We start from the raw sequence: 16,924 nt of genomic DNA, 5'->3' as shown, positions 1-16,924 counted from the left end.
AGTGCCGCGGGCGGCGCAACAGCCAGCGTCGCGCGGTCTAGCGCGCGGTTCAACCTCTCAATGTGCCGGAGTTGGCGTAGTACTAAACGGACGTGCGAGTCGCGGAGTGCGCGTACACCCCCCACCCATTCTTCGCCTTCGTCTGTCGGTATAAAATTATCCTTATGAAGTTGAGATTTGGAGTTGTATTGTTTTGTTTTCATTTTATGCCTTATCAACATTTGCCGACTCTCTGGTTCTCCTGATCAACAGAGTAACATGAGTGTTACGGCTGTCGCTTTCCACTCCTTGGATTATGTTCATAGGCTAGAACAATATTGCTATGTATTCATGTATCCTTAGAACATAGAGAGTGGTAGAGCCCTATACGTTGGGTCATCTCTACGTGAGCCAGCCAGGAGTAATGCAAGAATGATGATAGCAAAACTTTTATCATTAAAGATGAAAAATTTGAGGAATGTCTCATGTAGTATTTATGAGATACAGACCCTTGCACATCAAGTGACGCATGTTTCGATCTCCTTTACACCTGAAATATAAAGATCGTGAATTTCTTGTTGATAACAACTTACTCGACCTATATTTTTATTTTGCTACGGTTTTTACGTATTCCTTTTTTCTTGGATATTTTCAATAAAATTACGTAATTAGTAACTTTGTTTCGGTATTGACCACAAGAGTCTACTTAGATAGTTATTTTTATTAATTTTAATATCGGTTACGTTGTGATAGCCTGCACAGCTACATCGCGGACATCATGCGCCTGCGCAGCGGAGACCGGAGCGTTGAAGGCGGTGGAGGGGGTTGTCGTAACTGGCAACGGCAGCGTTGACATCAACTCTCGTAGTATAAGATTAACGGTGCGTCTGAAAGCGCGAAATAGTTAAATTTCAAGCTGTTGCAATACAAATCAATTATTATACAATTATACAAATAAGTAACTACCTAATTTACCTATAAAATTCTTGCGTAGCTGAATGACTGCCTGGTAATGAATAGCCAAATTAAAAAACATACCTATTTAAAGCAGAAAAACCAAATTTTCATCGGATTACCTGCCACGCCTGCGTTGAGTTGAACGACGAAGAGACTTGGGTGTTCTGTGTGACTCCAGGGATCTAGGTATTCTTGATATGTGGTTTTGTGTAGTTTGTTGGGGCTTCTGAGGCCGTGGTGAGGGTGTGTAGGGCTCGAGAGGCGTTAGTGGTCTGCGCAGCACCAGAGAAAGTGGCGCCGCCGGTGGCCGTGGGGAGAAGTAAGCCGATCGAAACAAACATGGAGATACAGCCCTGTTAATATAAAAAAAATACTGCCAAAATATTAAGTCTTATTGAAAATTTTCAATTAGTTTAAAGGCAATTTGTGTTGCTTCCCTTATTTCTCCCCTTCCTGAAAATAAGTGTTGAATGCAGCACCCTGAGGGATTATAACACGTAGGTTCATAGTGGGTTAGTTATAGAAATTACCTACTTGTTACATGCCCTGTATACTTCGTGCGCTACATCCACATTTATGTTTCTCTAGCTTCACGCAAGCTCGTGATTTAAAGAGTGTCAGTTTACAAACCGTTCTGAATTATTTGGATGTCTGCGGCGGTCAGGCGACACAGATGGACTGCGCTGGCGGGGCGACTCTGGCGGTTCTAATGCTCTGAAACATGGCAGTCAAAAACTGTAATCATACTTTAAGCGTTTGCCCCAGCTTCGTCATCCCTGGGCAAATGACACTGCCTTTCCACCTATGACCAAAATCTAGTACAGTAATACCCCGGACTTATGCGGTAGGTGGGTCCGAGCGGTAGCCGTGTAAGTCGAATTCGCGTAAGTCGGGGTTCAACGTTGCATATAAAGTTTGTTTGATCGGGACCAGAGTGTAAAGAAAACAATAATTTGTTCAGGATCTGAAATGGTCTCTCCTTGGGTTTCAGAGGTGAAAAAAAAAAAAACACAGTTTTTTCCAGACACCCTTGAGAGTTTTTTGTGAAACCTCATTCCAAGATTGTCCAATAATTCTTACAGCATCTAAAACATTGAATTGCTTCCAAAGGTCTAACAGAAAGCTCATTATTTTGTCTCATAGCTTCATATAGATGTGCAAATGACCGCCTTGTGTAAGTTTTAAATGTTTTAATGACTCCCTGGTCCATTTCCTGGACATAATTAGAGATTATAAGTAAAACGCACTGTACACGTAAAACAATTGCACGCGGAACACGTTTAAACCTGTCGCAAATTGAACACTGAGTGGGCGGAGCGAGAGAGCCGATGCCCGCGGCAATCAAAATAAAAAACCGCGTATCGCCGAATTCGCGTAAAACGGGGTAGCGTAAGTCGGAGTATTACTTTAGTCTAAAATCCACGAAGTACTTCTTCATCCTGGAGTTGGGGCTTTAACAATGATCCTGGATTGGGAAAGTGAGGTTTTCACTCGAAGCGACTACCGTCTGTCCTACGCAACTTTTGCAAGGTTTCTTTCGGACCTACATAGGTAATGCTGGTACTCTAGCAGGGTTTGAAAAGTCCAGTTCACTCTGTTCCCTTGGGAATTTTGAGACCCTCTGTATGTGTATTCCTAGATCACATAAGAAACCTGGATCCTGGATCAGCGGATATGGCTATACGTTGACTTGGTTTTCTCTTTCCTTAATAAGTGTTTACACAAGAAATTACCGCGACCGTGAAGGCGAAGACCGCGACCGATGTTGCGCGTGATGCCTCACGTATTTGTCATAGTCGTCGTCGTCTGCCAGCTCCGTGCTAGCGCCCAGGGCATCGGGGAATCCCTTCACGGCCGATGTCGAGCATTCGCCAATTCCACCCCTGGACGCAAAATTTTTATATAAATATATTCCTTACAATAGATCAATCAAGTCGGAACAAAACAATTTATTTAAAAGGGAACAAAGGTTACTTACTGGGTACAAGACCTCATTGTGATCCTTTAAAAATATTTTTTACGAAGAGTTCCAGATTTCAAAAATAATTTAGATGCATAATATGTGAGTAGGTAAAAGCTAAGAATTAAAAGTGACTGAGAATTTCATGTCAAACTCAGGTGTCAGGAGGATTTTATATTCCATTATATCTAAGGAGTGTTCAGTCACAGAGTACTTACTTTGTATAACTAATTGTTTTCATATAAATCAGGTGGTCACTTATTTCAGTTGTAAGTACCGTGACAGTAAGTTGGAAAGTCCTAATCCTGTGCTCTATATTAGCAAATGAATTCCTTGAGAAACAGTTGGATATTGGCTGGTGAACAACAGGCATAGAGATAAGCTAGCTGTTAAACACAACGAAACCCTTAGGATCTGGTCACATCTAACATAGAGATGTGCGAGTGGCTCATTTATTCGTCTGTTGTTAAGTTTGGCTAATCTTTCCTAAAGTTATTAAATGCATTAAGTATTACTTTGAATGAAAAATATTGTTATTGTTGAATTCTTCAGTCTTTTCGAGCCTGATGGATCTGCTTACCCTATAAGGGTAAAAGAAAAACGTGACTACTTATACTACAAGGTTATATAGCGTAAAAACAGATGAAGACTCCGTTATACTTACTATCTCATAAGTTCTAGTCTTGGTGGTGTAGTCGTTAACCAATAAAATACAACTGTACATAACATCATTTATTTCCGATACAATATGTGAAAAAACAAAACATTCTAATATAACGACTCTACACGATTCACTATGCCTACTAGATGACTAAGTTTATAGTTTATTTAAAATAGTAAGTCTGGCTTACGGAAGCTGTTCATAGTGTCCATATAAAACTAGTTTTAATACAGTTTTGATTAGTATAATTTTTTTAAGGATCATCTTTCTTTTCAATTATCTGACGTAACATGAGCGTATCACTTCGAAAACTGTTGCCATTTATAAATAGTGAATAAACTTTAGCCGGGCTCAACTTAATGTCACATGATGAAGTACGGTTGTGTAGTAGTAATACTGAACATGCCGAAAATCAACCAACGTGGGATAAATCAGAAAGCGAACCCAAGACCCCCCAAGTATACAAGTATTGAGAATACAACTTCGGAACACGTAAAGATAAGAGAGAGTCTCCGTCTTATCGTATCGTCTTATATGTTATCTGGTATTGTCTCCGTATTATCTGGTCATTGAGCTATCCGAAAGTGTGTATGATTTCTAGTACACTGGTGTAGCAACCCGATATGCAACAGAAGAGTCCGAGGACAATGATGATCAGATCCCGAATCAGCTTGTATCTCAATACGCCGTATGATTTCGGATACCACACGCAGAGATCCATTAGTGCCGGAAACACCTGTAGTGTGAGAGATTTTTATATTTCCAAATGTAAAAGATCCCACGAATCACAATACTTTTTCATAATCATAGAAGACTCTGGGTGCTCCCCAAAACCATGATGTCAACACTGAAGTCATTATGTATTTGCTTGCTTCATTTCTGCAGTAATATAAGTAAGAGGGTGCATGCCTGAGAGTTTCTTTAAAAAGTTACTCGATCTTTCTCACTCACGAGCATGCGTCTCTCACCACATGCGCCATAGATGTTCGATCCTTTTTCATATAATGTAGTTAGGTACCTTATCATTTCAAGGTATACCTATTATTTTGAATTTGTAATTTCACATTAAAATGTGATTTCTTTTTGTAGGCTGCGACTGAAGGATATTAAGCGTAATTGTAATCACTCGATTAGAATTTGGTTGTTTTAATAATAATAAATACCATAGCTAATAGTGACAGGCACAGTGCGCCAAATAATGCAATGAAGGGCCCGAGTGAGGGCACGATAACAGCCAGCGACCACGGAGTTAATACTAGCGCAATCCGTAGCAACTGCACAAAAATAATATTCTTTAGGTACTTATATATAAAACCCGTTTTGTAACTGTTGTTGTGTAACTAACTGACAGATAATGCACAAATCGCTGGGTTAAAAAACTCGAAATTTGGCATGTAGGAGTAGGTGCCTTTTATTTGGTCTAGGGAGGACTAAAAGCTTAGAGTATCTACCTTATTGCAAAAAGATTAAAAGAGGGTATTCCGAAATTCTTTTAAATTAATTTAAAGTTTGTCTTTTTGACTGTTTTTTGTTTGTTTGTAAGGTCTAAGGTCTTCGGAAATTGTAAACCAATCATAAAAATTCACCGGCGGGCCGCTAGTAGCCAATAATTTTACAATGAGGAGTTTTTCCTTACCGTAAGATACATTCCCGTACTTTGTAACCATCTAACCACTGTGACAAAGTTCCCCTGTTAACTGAGCAGACGGCGGTAGATTCGTGACCTGAAATTCCCCGCTCCTGGTTGTGGTTACGGGACAACTAAGGGTTAAAAAGTTTTGTCTCCAGGGAAGACATCTCAAACGCCAGGAGGATAATGACTATTTTTATAATAAAAACAATTGAAAAGTAAACAATTATTAGGCTACACGATGCTAATAGTGATTTTTCGTTAACAGCTAATCAATCATGTGTGATTTAGACATACATACATAAATCTTAATATCATACAATAAACTTTGTATCCTCGATTTTAATCTCCGTAAGGACGGGTAGATACAAGTTCTTCTTTTTTTAAATATATAAAAACAGGAATTTAATACATACATAGTCCAAAGTCTTCAAAGTATGGGGTCCACTAGAAAGCTTTTTCTTCATTTTTCGAAATAGTATAACATAAGCCACGAAGTTTTGCAACGGGAACGACAGGAAAATTGCAATAGCGATCATAATTTTCGCCGCCTGTGCTTTTCTGCGAAAATGACATGACATTTATTAATTAGTTACTCTCAATAGGATTGAAAAAGTTCCTGGCTCCAATGTAGAAACAATGATGGGTTGCACATATAATGATAAGTAGTGAGTTAGAGAATCCATGAAAAACAAACAACTGATAACTAACTTTTCAACTTGAGGCAGATTAAGAGTAATCGAAGCCTGAATGTCGTCTCCATATTTGAGGTACCCGAAGAGACCCACGATCAGGTACAGTGCCATGATAATGACCATGCCGATGTTGAAGAGTCCGAATAAACCCACAAACTGCTTCGGGTTTTCCATGTTGTACTCCAGCGCCAACACCTGATAAAATATTTAGTTCACTATAAGGGAAACGTACACTATAAGGGAATAATTACATTTATTTTTTTTCAACCGTCTTATAATCGTGCACATTTTTAAAGTATGGATTGCAAAAGCTTTTACACAGTTTTACACAGTTTTACACAGTTTATCAATACAGTAAATCACTTCTCCTTTAAGTTCCCTCGTTTTCTTGATGGGACATCAAACTCTTGTGGTGGTCCCATATTCGTTTACGTTAAAACGAATATGGGAGACACACCACAAGAGTATTCGAGAAAAAAAGAACATCGAAACAATTTAAAAGAAATTTATTGAGCGCTTACATCATCAAGTATCAAACACAGGTGAATAGGAAATTTCCTCATTTTTTTAAAGGGTCAAAAAAAAATTACTTGGTTGAGAAAGAAAATAGATGGTTAATATGTGTCATTGTTTGGTTTCTATATAAGGTTCGATTTAATATTTTTCCAAAATTAATCGAAATTAAATTATTATCAAGTCCTATTCTTTATTACCAGCTGATCAGAGCAAATGAACATTATCGACAAAACTATATCTACTGTTTTATCTATTTTTTTATATGATTTGATATGAAAAAAAAAATAGATAAAACAGGCAATAAAAAGCTGAAAACGTACCACTCCGACGGCCTCCAGCGCAAACAATGTAGTACCCACGAAGGCAGGAATGTCTAGGGCCGTCTTGATTTCCAGCATAGAACTATCAACTTCTACATCGTCTTCTACCAGGTAGAAGAAAACCAGAATGAGGGCGAAAATGGTCACTACGTTGGAGATAGTGGATAAAGGCGTCATCAGTTTGAGGTCCTTCACAAGATTGATGATAATCAGCGGGACGAGAAGGTAACACAAGTGCAGACGCAGCGTGATGGTAACCCCATAGAAGTCGAACACCTGCAAATATTCAAGCAAGATTTGAGTAAGATTCTGAATCTGTTCGGAATAAGTTTTCTCTTTATTATTATTTTGTAATTGAACAAAATTTGTATTCAACAAAATCGTGAAGTTTACTCCGTATTTGGTAGTTATTGAGAGAGTTGTATAGTGATCTAGGTAAAAAGATATTTATCAGATCCTTACATCTTAAGTGCGAGTATAACTACCGCAGGAAATGACGTTTTTAATTAACCTAATAACGAAATTCTTGGGTGCAATATGGAATCAGATCTTTTTTATGAAATCAAGTATGACCTGTTTAAGGTTCTCGGCGACGAATACGGCGTAGATGGTGCATATGCCTAGCTGCCACATGATGAGGACGGTGTCGACAAAGTAGTAGAAGAAGTAGGCACATTTGCGCATCAAAGGTGGACCTTCGCTCACGGCTATGAACATAGAACGGGGGTACGTCATGTATCCGCGCCGCTGCCGCTGACATAGAAGGTACTGCGCTGCGATCTATCAAAAACATAAACATGTTGTAGTATTTACTTGCATTAGAACTTTTATTGTAGGGATTCGCCAAAAACAGGTATTTATATACAATATGTTAATACAAAAACCCTGCCAAAAATGACTACTTTTAAGAAATAAGGAACGAATTATTAAGATTATCATTCCTCACGTTCCATGTTGGGCGCCACAGTAACGTTTAGGTAAAATGTCGCAGATAAGAGTGATGAGACATAATGAAAAAATCTATAGAATAACTACAACCTTTATTAGGTCTAGTTTTACAATCTTTAAGATTGGCGTGAGTTTAGCTAAAGACATGGGATCTAGTAAGTAGCCACCTGAGGATAGCGAGCTATTTAACTTGGTGAGCGCATAATCAAACCATAGATAGACCCGGGGCACGCGGGCGCCCTTATACAGGGTCCCGGGCGGAGGAGCGCAGGGCAGAGGGCAGCAGACCATGTCGGCAGGACGTCACAATATCATTTAATATAAAAAAATAAATTACTTTTGGTCAAACCAATTTCCTCAAATATAATTTTTGTCACTATATTTAATTCGTTTATGAAACAAATAAAATAATTGTTGATATCAAGTCTAATAATTTTGCTATTTAAGTTTCTACTATTATTTACTGTAGTAAGTATTGCAAATAAATAATTTGACTGATTTTCCAAATAATTTATTTTAAACTCTTTCATTAATATTCTTAATGGTACATTGTCCGGTTGAATATAATTTATTTATGTACTACTTTAGAATAAAAATAATAATTTGCTGCTCTCTAACTGCTACTTTAACCCTTTAAATGGCATTTCATCTAATATTTTTTTTTATCGCGTGATATATATGCATGTATACATGATTTACTAAAATTAAAATGTATAACTGTGCTCCATAATTTCAGTATCCATGGCGCCATCTGTGGGCTGCAGGCGGAGTGTAGTCACAACTTTCATGAAGCTTACCTTTGGGGTGCGTTTTCATTAACTTGGAGTCGAATTTCAGTATGTTTCTGTGCCTGTGTCCAGAGGGAGCTGATCAATAAGTGACGGGAATGAAACTGGGTATGGTTTGTCCTTCGTTCCCGGTTATAAGCTTTCGACAACCGAAGGCTGTCATTAGTTTTAAGTTTAGGCTAAGTGTAGGCTAAGTAGATTATATAAGTAGTATAAGGTACATGAAGCGCAAAACTAATAATTACGAAGTCAGTAATTATTAGACCTACCTAGGATTAGGTAGAGATTTATTTTGATTTCACCTCTTTCAGGTGAAATAACAAACACTAATACAAAGTCATCGCAAAGGCTACTGTTTCTCATCTGAACAGACCGCAAGTCCGTTTTCTGTTAGTACCTATATTACGAGTACTAAACAATAAATAATAATGTTGGTAATAATTCACATAATAATATAATAAATCATTTATTTGAAATATATTTTAAAATATTAGTGCACTATTTCAATGCCGAGTCGAGAGTTTATTAAGAAAATATATTTATAGGAAAGCTGACCCCTGGTCCCAAAACATAGAATTAGTAGAGGATGCAATACGGAAAAAGGAACGATGAGGGAAAAAACATGAAAATAAGTTAGTTTAGGAATTTATGATTTTAAAAAAGGCCCCTTGTAGTAAGTAAATAAAGGTGATTAGTTATTCAGTAACAAAACAAATTTCTATTTCTATTGGTATATTTTTTGCAACCTGCCCCCTTTTTGCAATGCAGGCAGATTAAAGATTAAAACGCCACCAATAATAACAAAATATTTTAATACAATAGAATAGTTTTTTTTTTAAATTGGATACAAGGTATCACTTATTAACGTCACATCACTTAAATCTAATTATAACTATTACCGCTTCCAAAGTGCATGTGTAGAAGACGCGGCGGAACAAACTACACTGCAGATATAATAATTCAATTGGCCAAATAATGCAATTGGTATTTGGTCAAGGTATCGATTTTTTAAAAGCTGCCTGACAAACTGATGGTTTAGTGGTCTGTAGCCAAGGTACCGATCAGCTTGTTCAGTCTCTTTTTCAGACAGAATAGTTGATCTGATCCATTTACTTGTAGAAATTTGGCTGTTGTTCTAAACACCACCTGATTAACTAATAAGTTAGAAGAAAGTTAAAACTAACAAGTAGTTGAATGCAGTATGTGGCGAAGGTGCCGATGAGCAGTATGCCGCCGCAGCTGGCCGGAATGCCGACGCGCCGGACCGCCTCCGGCATGGCCAGAATGCCGGCGCCGATACTACCCTTCAGTAAGTGGATCATCGTGTCGGAGTATCTGATATACAAAAATTTAATAAGAAAATACAGATTTAAAGGCTAAATAAAAGATACCTAATGTTCGTATATATTGTCTTTTCATATTTTATCTATACTATTTATTAATGTTAAGAAGGTACTATTGGATAGATATAGTTTGCTAATCTTTATTTCAACTAAGAAGAGATTTAATTAACAAATGATTAAAAAAAAGCGGGGTACTTCAGAGCATAATGGCGGAGGGTGCAATTGGGATCAGCCAAAGATTAAAGAGAGAAACTCAATAACTGGACCGATTTTGATATGTTTGATAAATTTGGTGACAAGACGAGTGAAATATTTATATAACCGCGTGGGAAATGAAACATACTTACGAGGTAGGATGTACTATCTTGCGATGCTTATGCGGGTCGAATTCTATTTTTCCCTCCTCATCCTCTGTAAAGACATTAAAAATTTATCCTTTGGTATTTCTAACTCTAAAAGTGTTCATATACGGATAGAATACAGTCGCAATTTCGGCTCTTGTAATTTTTCTGTTATGAGGACATAGTTTAACTGAAATACTAAAAATGTCTTAAGGCACTAATTTTAACTAAGGGACAGTTTTGGGCGAGTGCTTGACGGTCCTAACTGTTTATTTGGTAATAGTGAGCAAGTACTCTCAGAAGAGGTCCTAGGCCGGAAGATCTTCTGCCTTGGACGTTCCATTTTGATATGTAATGCAGCCGATGCAAATTTGTAAGCGGATACAACACTCATATCACAGGGGGTTATCCTTAACTATCACTGTCTGTCACACTATCGTTAGAGTTAAGCGCCCTGGTAGATTGCGGTACTATTCACAAACGAGTATTAACATTGTAAGGCTTAATATGACTATAATAAGTCTACAACTCAGGGAAAAAGAAGCTTTAGGAAAAGTGTGAGTTTCCAATGCGCCTAAAAGAGTTGTTAGATCCTGACATTAAAAGTTATATATAAGAAGAAGAAGAAGTACACTTACCCCCGGATATGGTCTCCACGACCCCAGCCATGAACTGGTAGATGAACATTTTGCTGCTTGTTAGCTCCGACTACTCACACCCTAAGACTTTCAATAAAATACACCTGAAAGTAAAAAACATAGTTGCCATTCAAGGCAAATGACAATATAATATTTACAAATGGATATATCACGATTATTGTAAGCCTATTGTAAGTGAGGCTGTTTCAAAGAAGAAGAAGAATTGGGTAGATTACTGACACTTTACAGAAAGGTTTGACAATGGTTTTGAAGCGCAGACAGAGAGTTATGAGGTTTCAACTAAGAGTATCAATTTAATTATAATTCAAAATATATTTTAAGGAAGTTAAGAAAAGGTGCCTTCCTACAATATAATAAGGTAAGTGAGATCTATTAACAAGAAATTACAATAATTAATTAATTATAATAGTTATATAGTTAGACTTTCACGATAAGTTTTTTAAGCTCTCTACAGTATTTGTACGTGTATGTTTATACATGTTACAGCTAAATAAATTATATTCAACTTTCTTTAGATGTGTTAAAGTTAGGAAAATGTGCAACCTATTGCCATTCTCTAATCTCTGTTCTCGGTTGCACTCTCCACAGCACTGCTTTATGTACTGGTTGGATTTTGATGAAATTATGCAGATAAGTAAATGTATTGAAGAAATAGTTGAAAGCTCAAGAACATAATTGAAGGGGTCTTGGAGTTGAAGCAAATATAAACTTAATGAATACTAACAAATTCATATTGTTTTATTCTGATAACAACTTTATAGAAACAAGAGCGTCGATGGTCGAAAGGTTAAAGTTTAAATTCGTGATGCGCAGAAAAGCATAGGTTCAAATCCCACCTCGGCCTTGTACAAATGACTATTTTCGAAGTTATGTTAGTTTCGATTAGGTACTAAACCATGTTCTTTTGTCGAGAAAAACCATCGTGAGGAGATTTTCACATTCAGGTAACTGGATGTGTAACCATGATCGTGTGTTCTTCTGCAAAGGTTGCGGCTATTAGATGGGTGTCGCTTTGTGTAAAAACCGTACTCACCCAATCCAGGATCCATGTTAAAGGCATTGCTAAGCCTCCTCTCCAAAGTGGTGAGGAAACAAATGCCAATGAAAAAGAACAACTATGTAGATACCTTTATACCAATACGCTTGGCCGGTTTCAAAATAAACTCATTGTTACGATATTACCAAAGAGATAGTCTAGGTTTTTGAAGTCATAAATTAATTAAAACTTGTCATAGGCAGACATCGTCATAGGCAGACATCGACATCTTAGACATACATAAAAGTGTTTTCTGAGTGATATTTGTAGAGAAAATTAAAATAATGGACTTGATAATTGAAATGTTATATTTAACGGAAGTTTAGAAGGTAAACAAAAGCGATTTTTTTTCAATTTTTATTTATAGGGTTTTCCAAAATAGGTGCCTACCATGATAAATAATGAATTTCTCTTATTAGATTTCTATAAAACTAGTATTGCATGTAGGTACCTACAAAGCGTAAATCCTGTGATACGACGGTCAACGTGTCAGATATATCAGCGGAAAGTTAAAAGGTATGATAATTTTACACAGAATAGGTAATTAGATTTATGGATTTTAGATAGTAATAGATCAGATTAATAATTTTTAAAGACAATGGTGTACCCAAAATCAATAATAAACAATAAAATAAATCTGAACCTAGTAAAATGTATTATTGTTTATTTGTTGAAAATTAAAATCGGCATGATGCTGTTTACCTCCAATAGGACAGGAACACCAAGGAAAAGTGTTTGTAGGTAGGCAGAAAGTAAGTTCAAATGTTTTTTATTTTCTTATCTAGGACTAGCTGTGCCCGCGACTCCATCCGCGTGGAATAGTTATTTTGGGCATCATTGAAGCCCTCAAGGGTAAATAATTTTCCCCGTTTTTTTCATATTTTTCATTATTTCTTCGCTCCTAATAGTTGCAGCGTGATGTTTATAGCCTAAAGCCTTCCACGATAAATGATCTATTCAACACAAAAATAATTTTTCAATTCGAACCAGTATTTTCTGAGATAAGCGCGTTCAAACAAACAAACTCTTCAGCTTTATAATATTAGTATAGACGTAACTTATTATTTTAACAACGCATTAAATGAGGCGCGTTGTCCCGGGTGTGTAATAGGAAAGCCTCATTGATTCTTGGGGCCAGCCAAATTTGTAAAGTTTGAATTACATTACCTATATAAGTACTGACTATCGATATACAGTGTTTGAAACCTATTTTAAAAATAAAAAAGTCTTTCTTCTTCCTTCTTTGGTTAAATCATAGTTACATCCTCACCTATCGGAGTGGGACCCATAATGGAAAAGCATAAGCAAGTGGTTCATGATGGGAACTATATTTTCTATCACCAAAATTTATATTTGTCATCAAGTTGTATCACCTAATAAATAGATCTATCGCCACGAAATATTTTCGTTCTCAGATAAACAAAAATTGTTCCCAGGTATGAATTATCAAATTAATGTTAATATATGTGTAAAATAAGAGATCGATAACCAATAAAATTATATTGAATTACATGAATATAAACTTCGTTCTTATAATAATAGTTTTGTTACTTAAATAATAGCTCTGTGCTCAGAATGGTAGATCTGTCACCAAATAAATCGATTATCGATCCCTGACTGCGACTCCTTTTTATTTGATATTTTGTCACCAATACAGTAGTAACATTTTATTTCGTTCAGATATTAAATTAATAGTATTCGATACCAATTTAATACATCAATTTATAATTTTAATGAAAAAATGAATTTTGAAAATTGACCAATCCGGCCTCAACGATGGGTAGTAGTTAACTATTGATTATTTTAACTTTAATTAAGTGTTTTATCTACTATTCCGCTAGCCATAAGCCAGCTATTTTAAACCAGCGCTGATTGTTCAGTGGTTATTATTTTTAAGAATAAATATTGATTATTTTAACTTTAATTAAGTGTTTTATCTACTATTCTGCTAGCCATAAGCCAGCTATTTTAAACCAGCGCTGATTGTTCAGTGGTAATTATTTTCAACAATAAATATTGATTATTTTAACTTTAATTGTTTTATTTACTACTCTGCTAAAAATTTTATTAAAATATAATTTATACTACCAGTGGAAATTTAGAACCTTGGGAGTCTAGTTAAGTAGCAGAATCTTTTGGTTGAAACGATGATGACAACCCTAATTTTTTATTTGAACTTAATGCAATTTTCTACTAACATAATATGATTTATTGGTGATCTCTTTAAATTAGTTTGTTAGTTTTAAATACTTATTAGGACACACCTATTATAATACATACAAAAACATTTATTTGGTACTAGACCTTATATCTCAGGATTTTAGGTGATTTATTGTGGAACTGATTTTGCATTGTTTGGTGACTACATTTTGGTGACAGATCTACTATGTTGAGGACAAACCCTATTATTTAAGAAACACAAAACTAATTAAATTGGTGATAGCTTAAATGATACCCGTTCATGATCAACACAACCAAATGCCCTTGACAAGTCCTTTATCAAGAATTGAATTTATTTGAAACGAAAATAGGATTGATCGAATAAGAATGAACGATAAAGCAAATAAAAAATTCATTGACTTCATCTACCTACATTGTGATGCCTGCATTGTCCCAGATTCGCAACTGGGAAATAAATAATGCATTTTCAGAAAACACCTACTTATGTCAATCACCTTGGGTGTGCCTTGAAGTTGCTAGAATTAGAGCAAATCTACGCGCTTTTTCTGCCATGATATTTAAGTTCGCTTGTTATCCATAGATGGCATTAGTTTGTCGTCAAGAAGCTTAAAAATATTGTTTATTCCTTTTTTTATTGCTTGGATTACTTAAAATTAAGATGATAGAGTTAAAGATAGGTTGTAAACAAGTAATCGCATAAGGTTCTTATGAAAAAGTTAATGTTTACATTTTATGTAACCGGCATTTGTGTTACATAACTTTCGGCTTTCCGGTACCACGGACATCTAATGCCTAGTATAAAATATTTACTGGAATATATATGGATATTGTGAGACGTCAGTGAGTACTTATATAAAAATCGATTCCTTTGTTTAGTAGGTATTATTATATCATTGAAGAGTTTATTGATAAACGAACCTACACCTAGCAGATAATATGAAAATTTCATCCTTTTGTCGATGTGTTTAAGTTACTAAAGTACTACTCGTAAGAATAAATTCCACATAAAATATTAATAGACATATTGTCTAAATTATTTCTTTTTGACATGATTTTAAAGAAATTTCTTATTTTATTTTATAGTAGTCGGATTCATCAGTCTTCCACTAACTATCCTATTTGTGAATAAATCATAGATTAATATTATATTGAAGGCCTCTTTGGCGCAGTGGTAGTGCAGTTTTCTATGGCACGGTAGTTCTCGGGTTCAAATCCTGGCCAGGACATGAAAATGAACGAACTTTTTCTGGTTCTATCTAAGTAATATAAGCATTCTAAAAAAATGTATTATTGAGTTATAATCTAATTACACAAAAAATTCACTCATTTTGCGGCTAACTCAATATGTGTAATGTAATGTAATGGATTCTATGAGTTTATCAACAATACATGTCAGTGTTCGGTCGTTGCCGAGCTTGAGCAGGGTAGCAGGGCGGCAGCGTGTCGGCTCGGGCTCGCTCGGCGGCGGGGTATGCGAGGGTGAGTAGCGTCGGGGTCGTTAGTCTCTAGTCCGCGCCCTCCGCAGGAAGCCTACCAAATTCGCTCAAAAATAAATACGAAGTCAATAATCACGATTGCAAGAAAAGAAAATTGGTTGAAAATCGTTGTGGTGTCTGAACATACGCGACGCATGGCGCCGTAGTGACTGCCGCTAAGTTTTCACCCCCTGGCCATTGCAGTATGTTCTGAAGTTCGTCGATCTTTTGACGCTCGTCATCAAAGGTAATATTATTTTGGATAACGAGTCTCCGAATAATGATCACATTAAGATTTTCAAAGATTCTACATTTTTCAGAGATCGTTTTGGCAAGAATTGCTGTAAGTCTACATTACCATTGTGTCTTACGTTTTTGGTTACGTAAATCATTCTACGTTTTACTTTTCTGAAGATTACCGACTTGAATCGAAATCTGTCAGTAAAAGTTTTTTTTAGTTAAAGGTTTTATTATCGTTGTAAAGATATCTTATTGTCTTATCATTCGAGTACTTATTCAAAATGTACCTATGTGCACTCTACATGTGAAGTGTCAATATCCTTAGATTTTTTTTCACTTCTTCCATAGAGTTAATTAATACAAGATCCAGACTTCCATTCCCTTTCCTACAATATCTTCCTATAGGTAGGTATTTTCCTCCAAACATCCAATAATAGATTCGCAAGTCATTTACCGACTCCTGTTTTATAGGATGTGTACCTTTAAAAGTTGTGAGAGACCGTATAGGTACTATGTGATATATACCGTATAATCCGTAAGTAGGTATACAGAGTTTCTATCTATTCAATGTAAATTGTTACTGAACAATATAAGAAATTTTATTTTAAGCACTTCGATTTTGTGTTTTCTTAAGAGTCGCCTGCATGGCCGAATTTCCAAATTATCGAAGTGTTCTGGATTATATCATATTTTGCCAGACTAAGAGACACATTATACTTATCAATCTACTTACATATAATTGTATTTTGTTTATTTAATAAAAAGAAGAAAAATTAAAAAATAAAACGATATTTTTATTGTTACAACATATAATTATGGTAGATTTAAGTGTTATACTTACTAAGCCAAGCTAAGTAGGTATATATAATTACATCTCTTCTTTGGTAAATTTAAGCAAAATACAATGTATATCTACTTTGACAATGTAAGCCAAATTACGAGTATGTTGTATGAAAATGAAAATTAAGCCATGCATTTAACTTAAGCTTTATAGCTAGTAGTAAGTTGTAGAGTTGGGATTATGTTCTAATTAAGGAACGAACTATTCCGGAATTGAAAAGTGGACCGTGGCATGACGTGTAGACATATTTTTAGCTGGTGGCGTACCGCGAACCATGTACCTTATACCTATTACATTATTGAACGATCTCGTAAGTATATTGTGTTTTAGTGCAAAATAAGGATGGTACCGAAT

General features: G+C 35.7%; 2 protein-coding genes across 2 annotated transcripts; both read right to left on the bottom strand.

The window, feature by feature from the left end:
• Positions 1 to 718: 718 nt before the first annotated feature.
• On the bottom strand, positions 719 to 2,931 carry LOC132903971 (uncharacterized). The gene is made up of 5 exons (XM_060953743.1): positions 2,915 to 2,931; positions 2,670 to 2,819; positions 1,567 to 1,650; positions 1,056 to 1,289; positions 719 to 866 (listed from the first exon to the last, which is right to left on the bottom strand). The coding sequence occupies exons 1-5, from the start codon at positions 2,929 to 2,931 to the stop codon at positions 719 to 721; spliced, it is 633 nt and encodes a 210-aa protein (XP_060809726.1).
• A 1,200-nt stretch (positions 2,932 to 4,131) lies between these two features.
• LOC106133745 (proton-coupled amino acid transporter-like protein CG1139) lies at positions 4,132 to 14,447 on the bottom strand. Its single transcript, XM_013333575.2, has 10 exons — positions 14,427 to 14,447; positions 10,777 to 10,880; positions 10,145 to 10,208; positions 9,639 to 9,789; positions 7,292 to 7,498; positions 6,719 to 6,994; positions 5,899 to 6,077; positions 5,604 to 5,748; positions 4,721 to 4,831; positions 4,132 to 4,293 (listed from the first exon to the last, which is right to left on the bottom strand). Exons 2-10 carry the CDS (start codon positions 10,823 to 10,825, stop codon positions 4,132 to 4,134), a joined length of 1,344 nt encoding a protein of 447 aa, XP_013189029.1. The 5' UTR covers positions 10,826 to 10,880; positions 14,427 to 14,447.
• Positions 14,448 to 16,924: the final 2,477 nt, after the last annotated feature.

This window comes from Amyelois transitella, chromosome Z (assembly GCF_032362555.1).
Source record: "Amyelois transitella isolate CPQ chromosome Z, ilAmyTran1.1, whole genome shotgun sequence".
NCBI classification, from domain to species: Eukaryota; Metazoa; Arthropoda; class Insecta; order Lepidoptera; family Pyralidae; genus Amyelois; species Amyelois transitella.
Note: the sequence above shows the minus strand (reverse complement) of the source record. Positions and strands in the feature narration are given on the sequence as shown.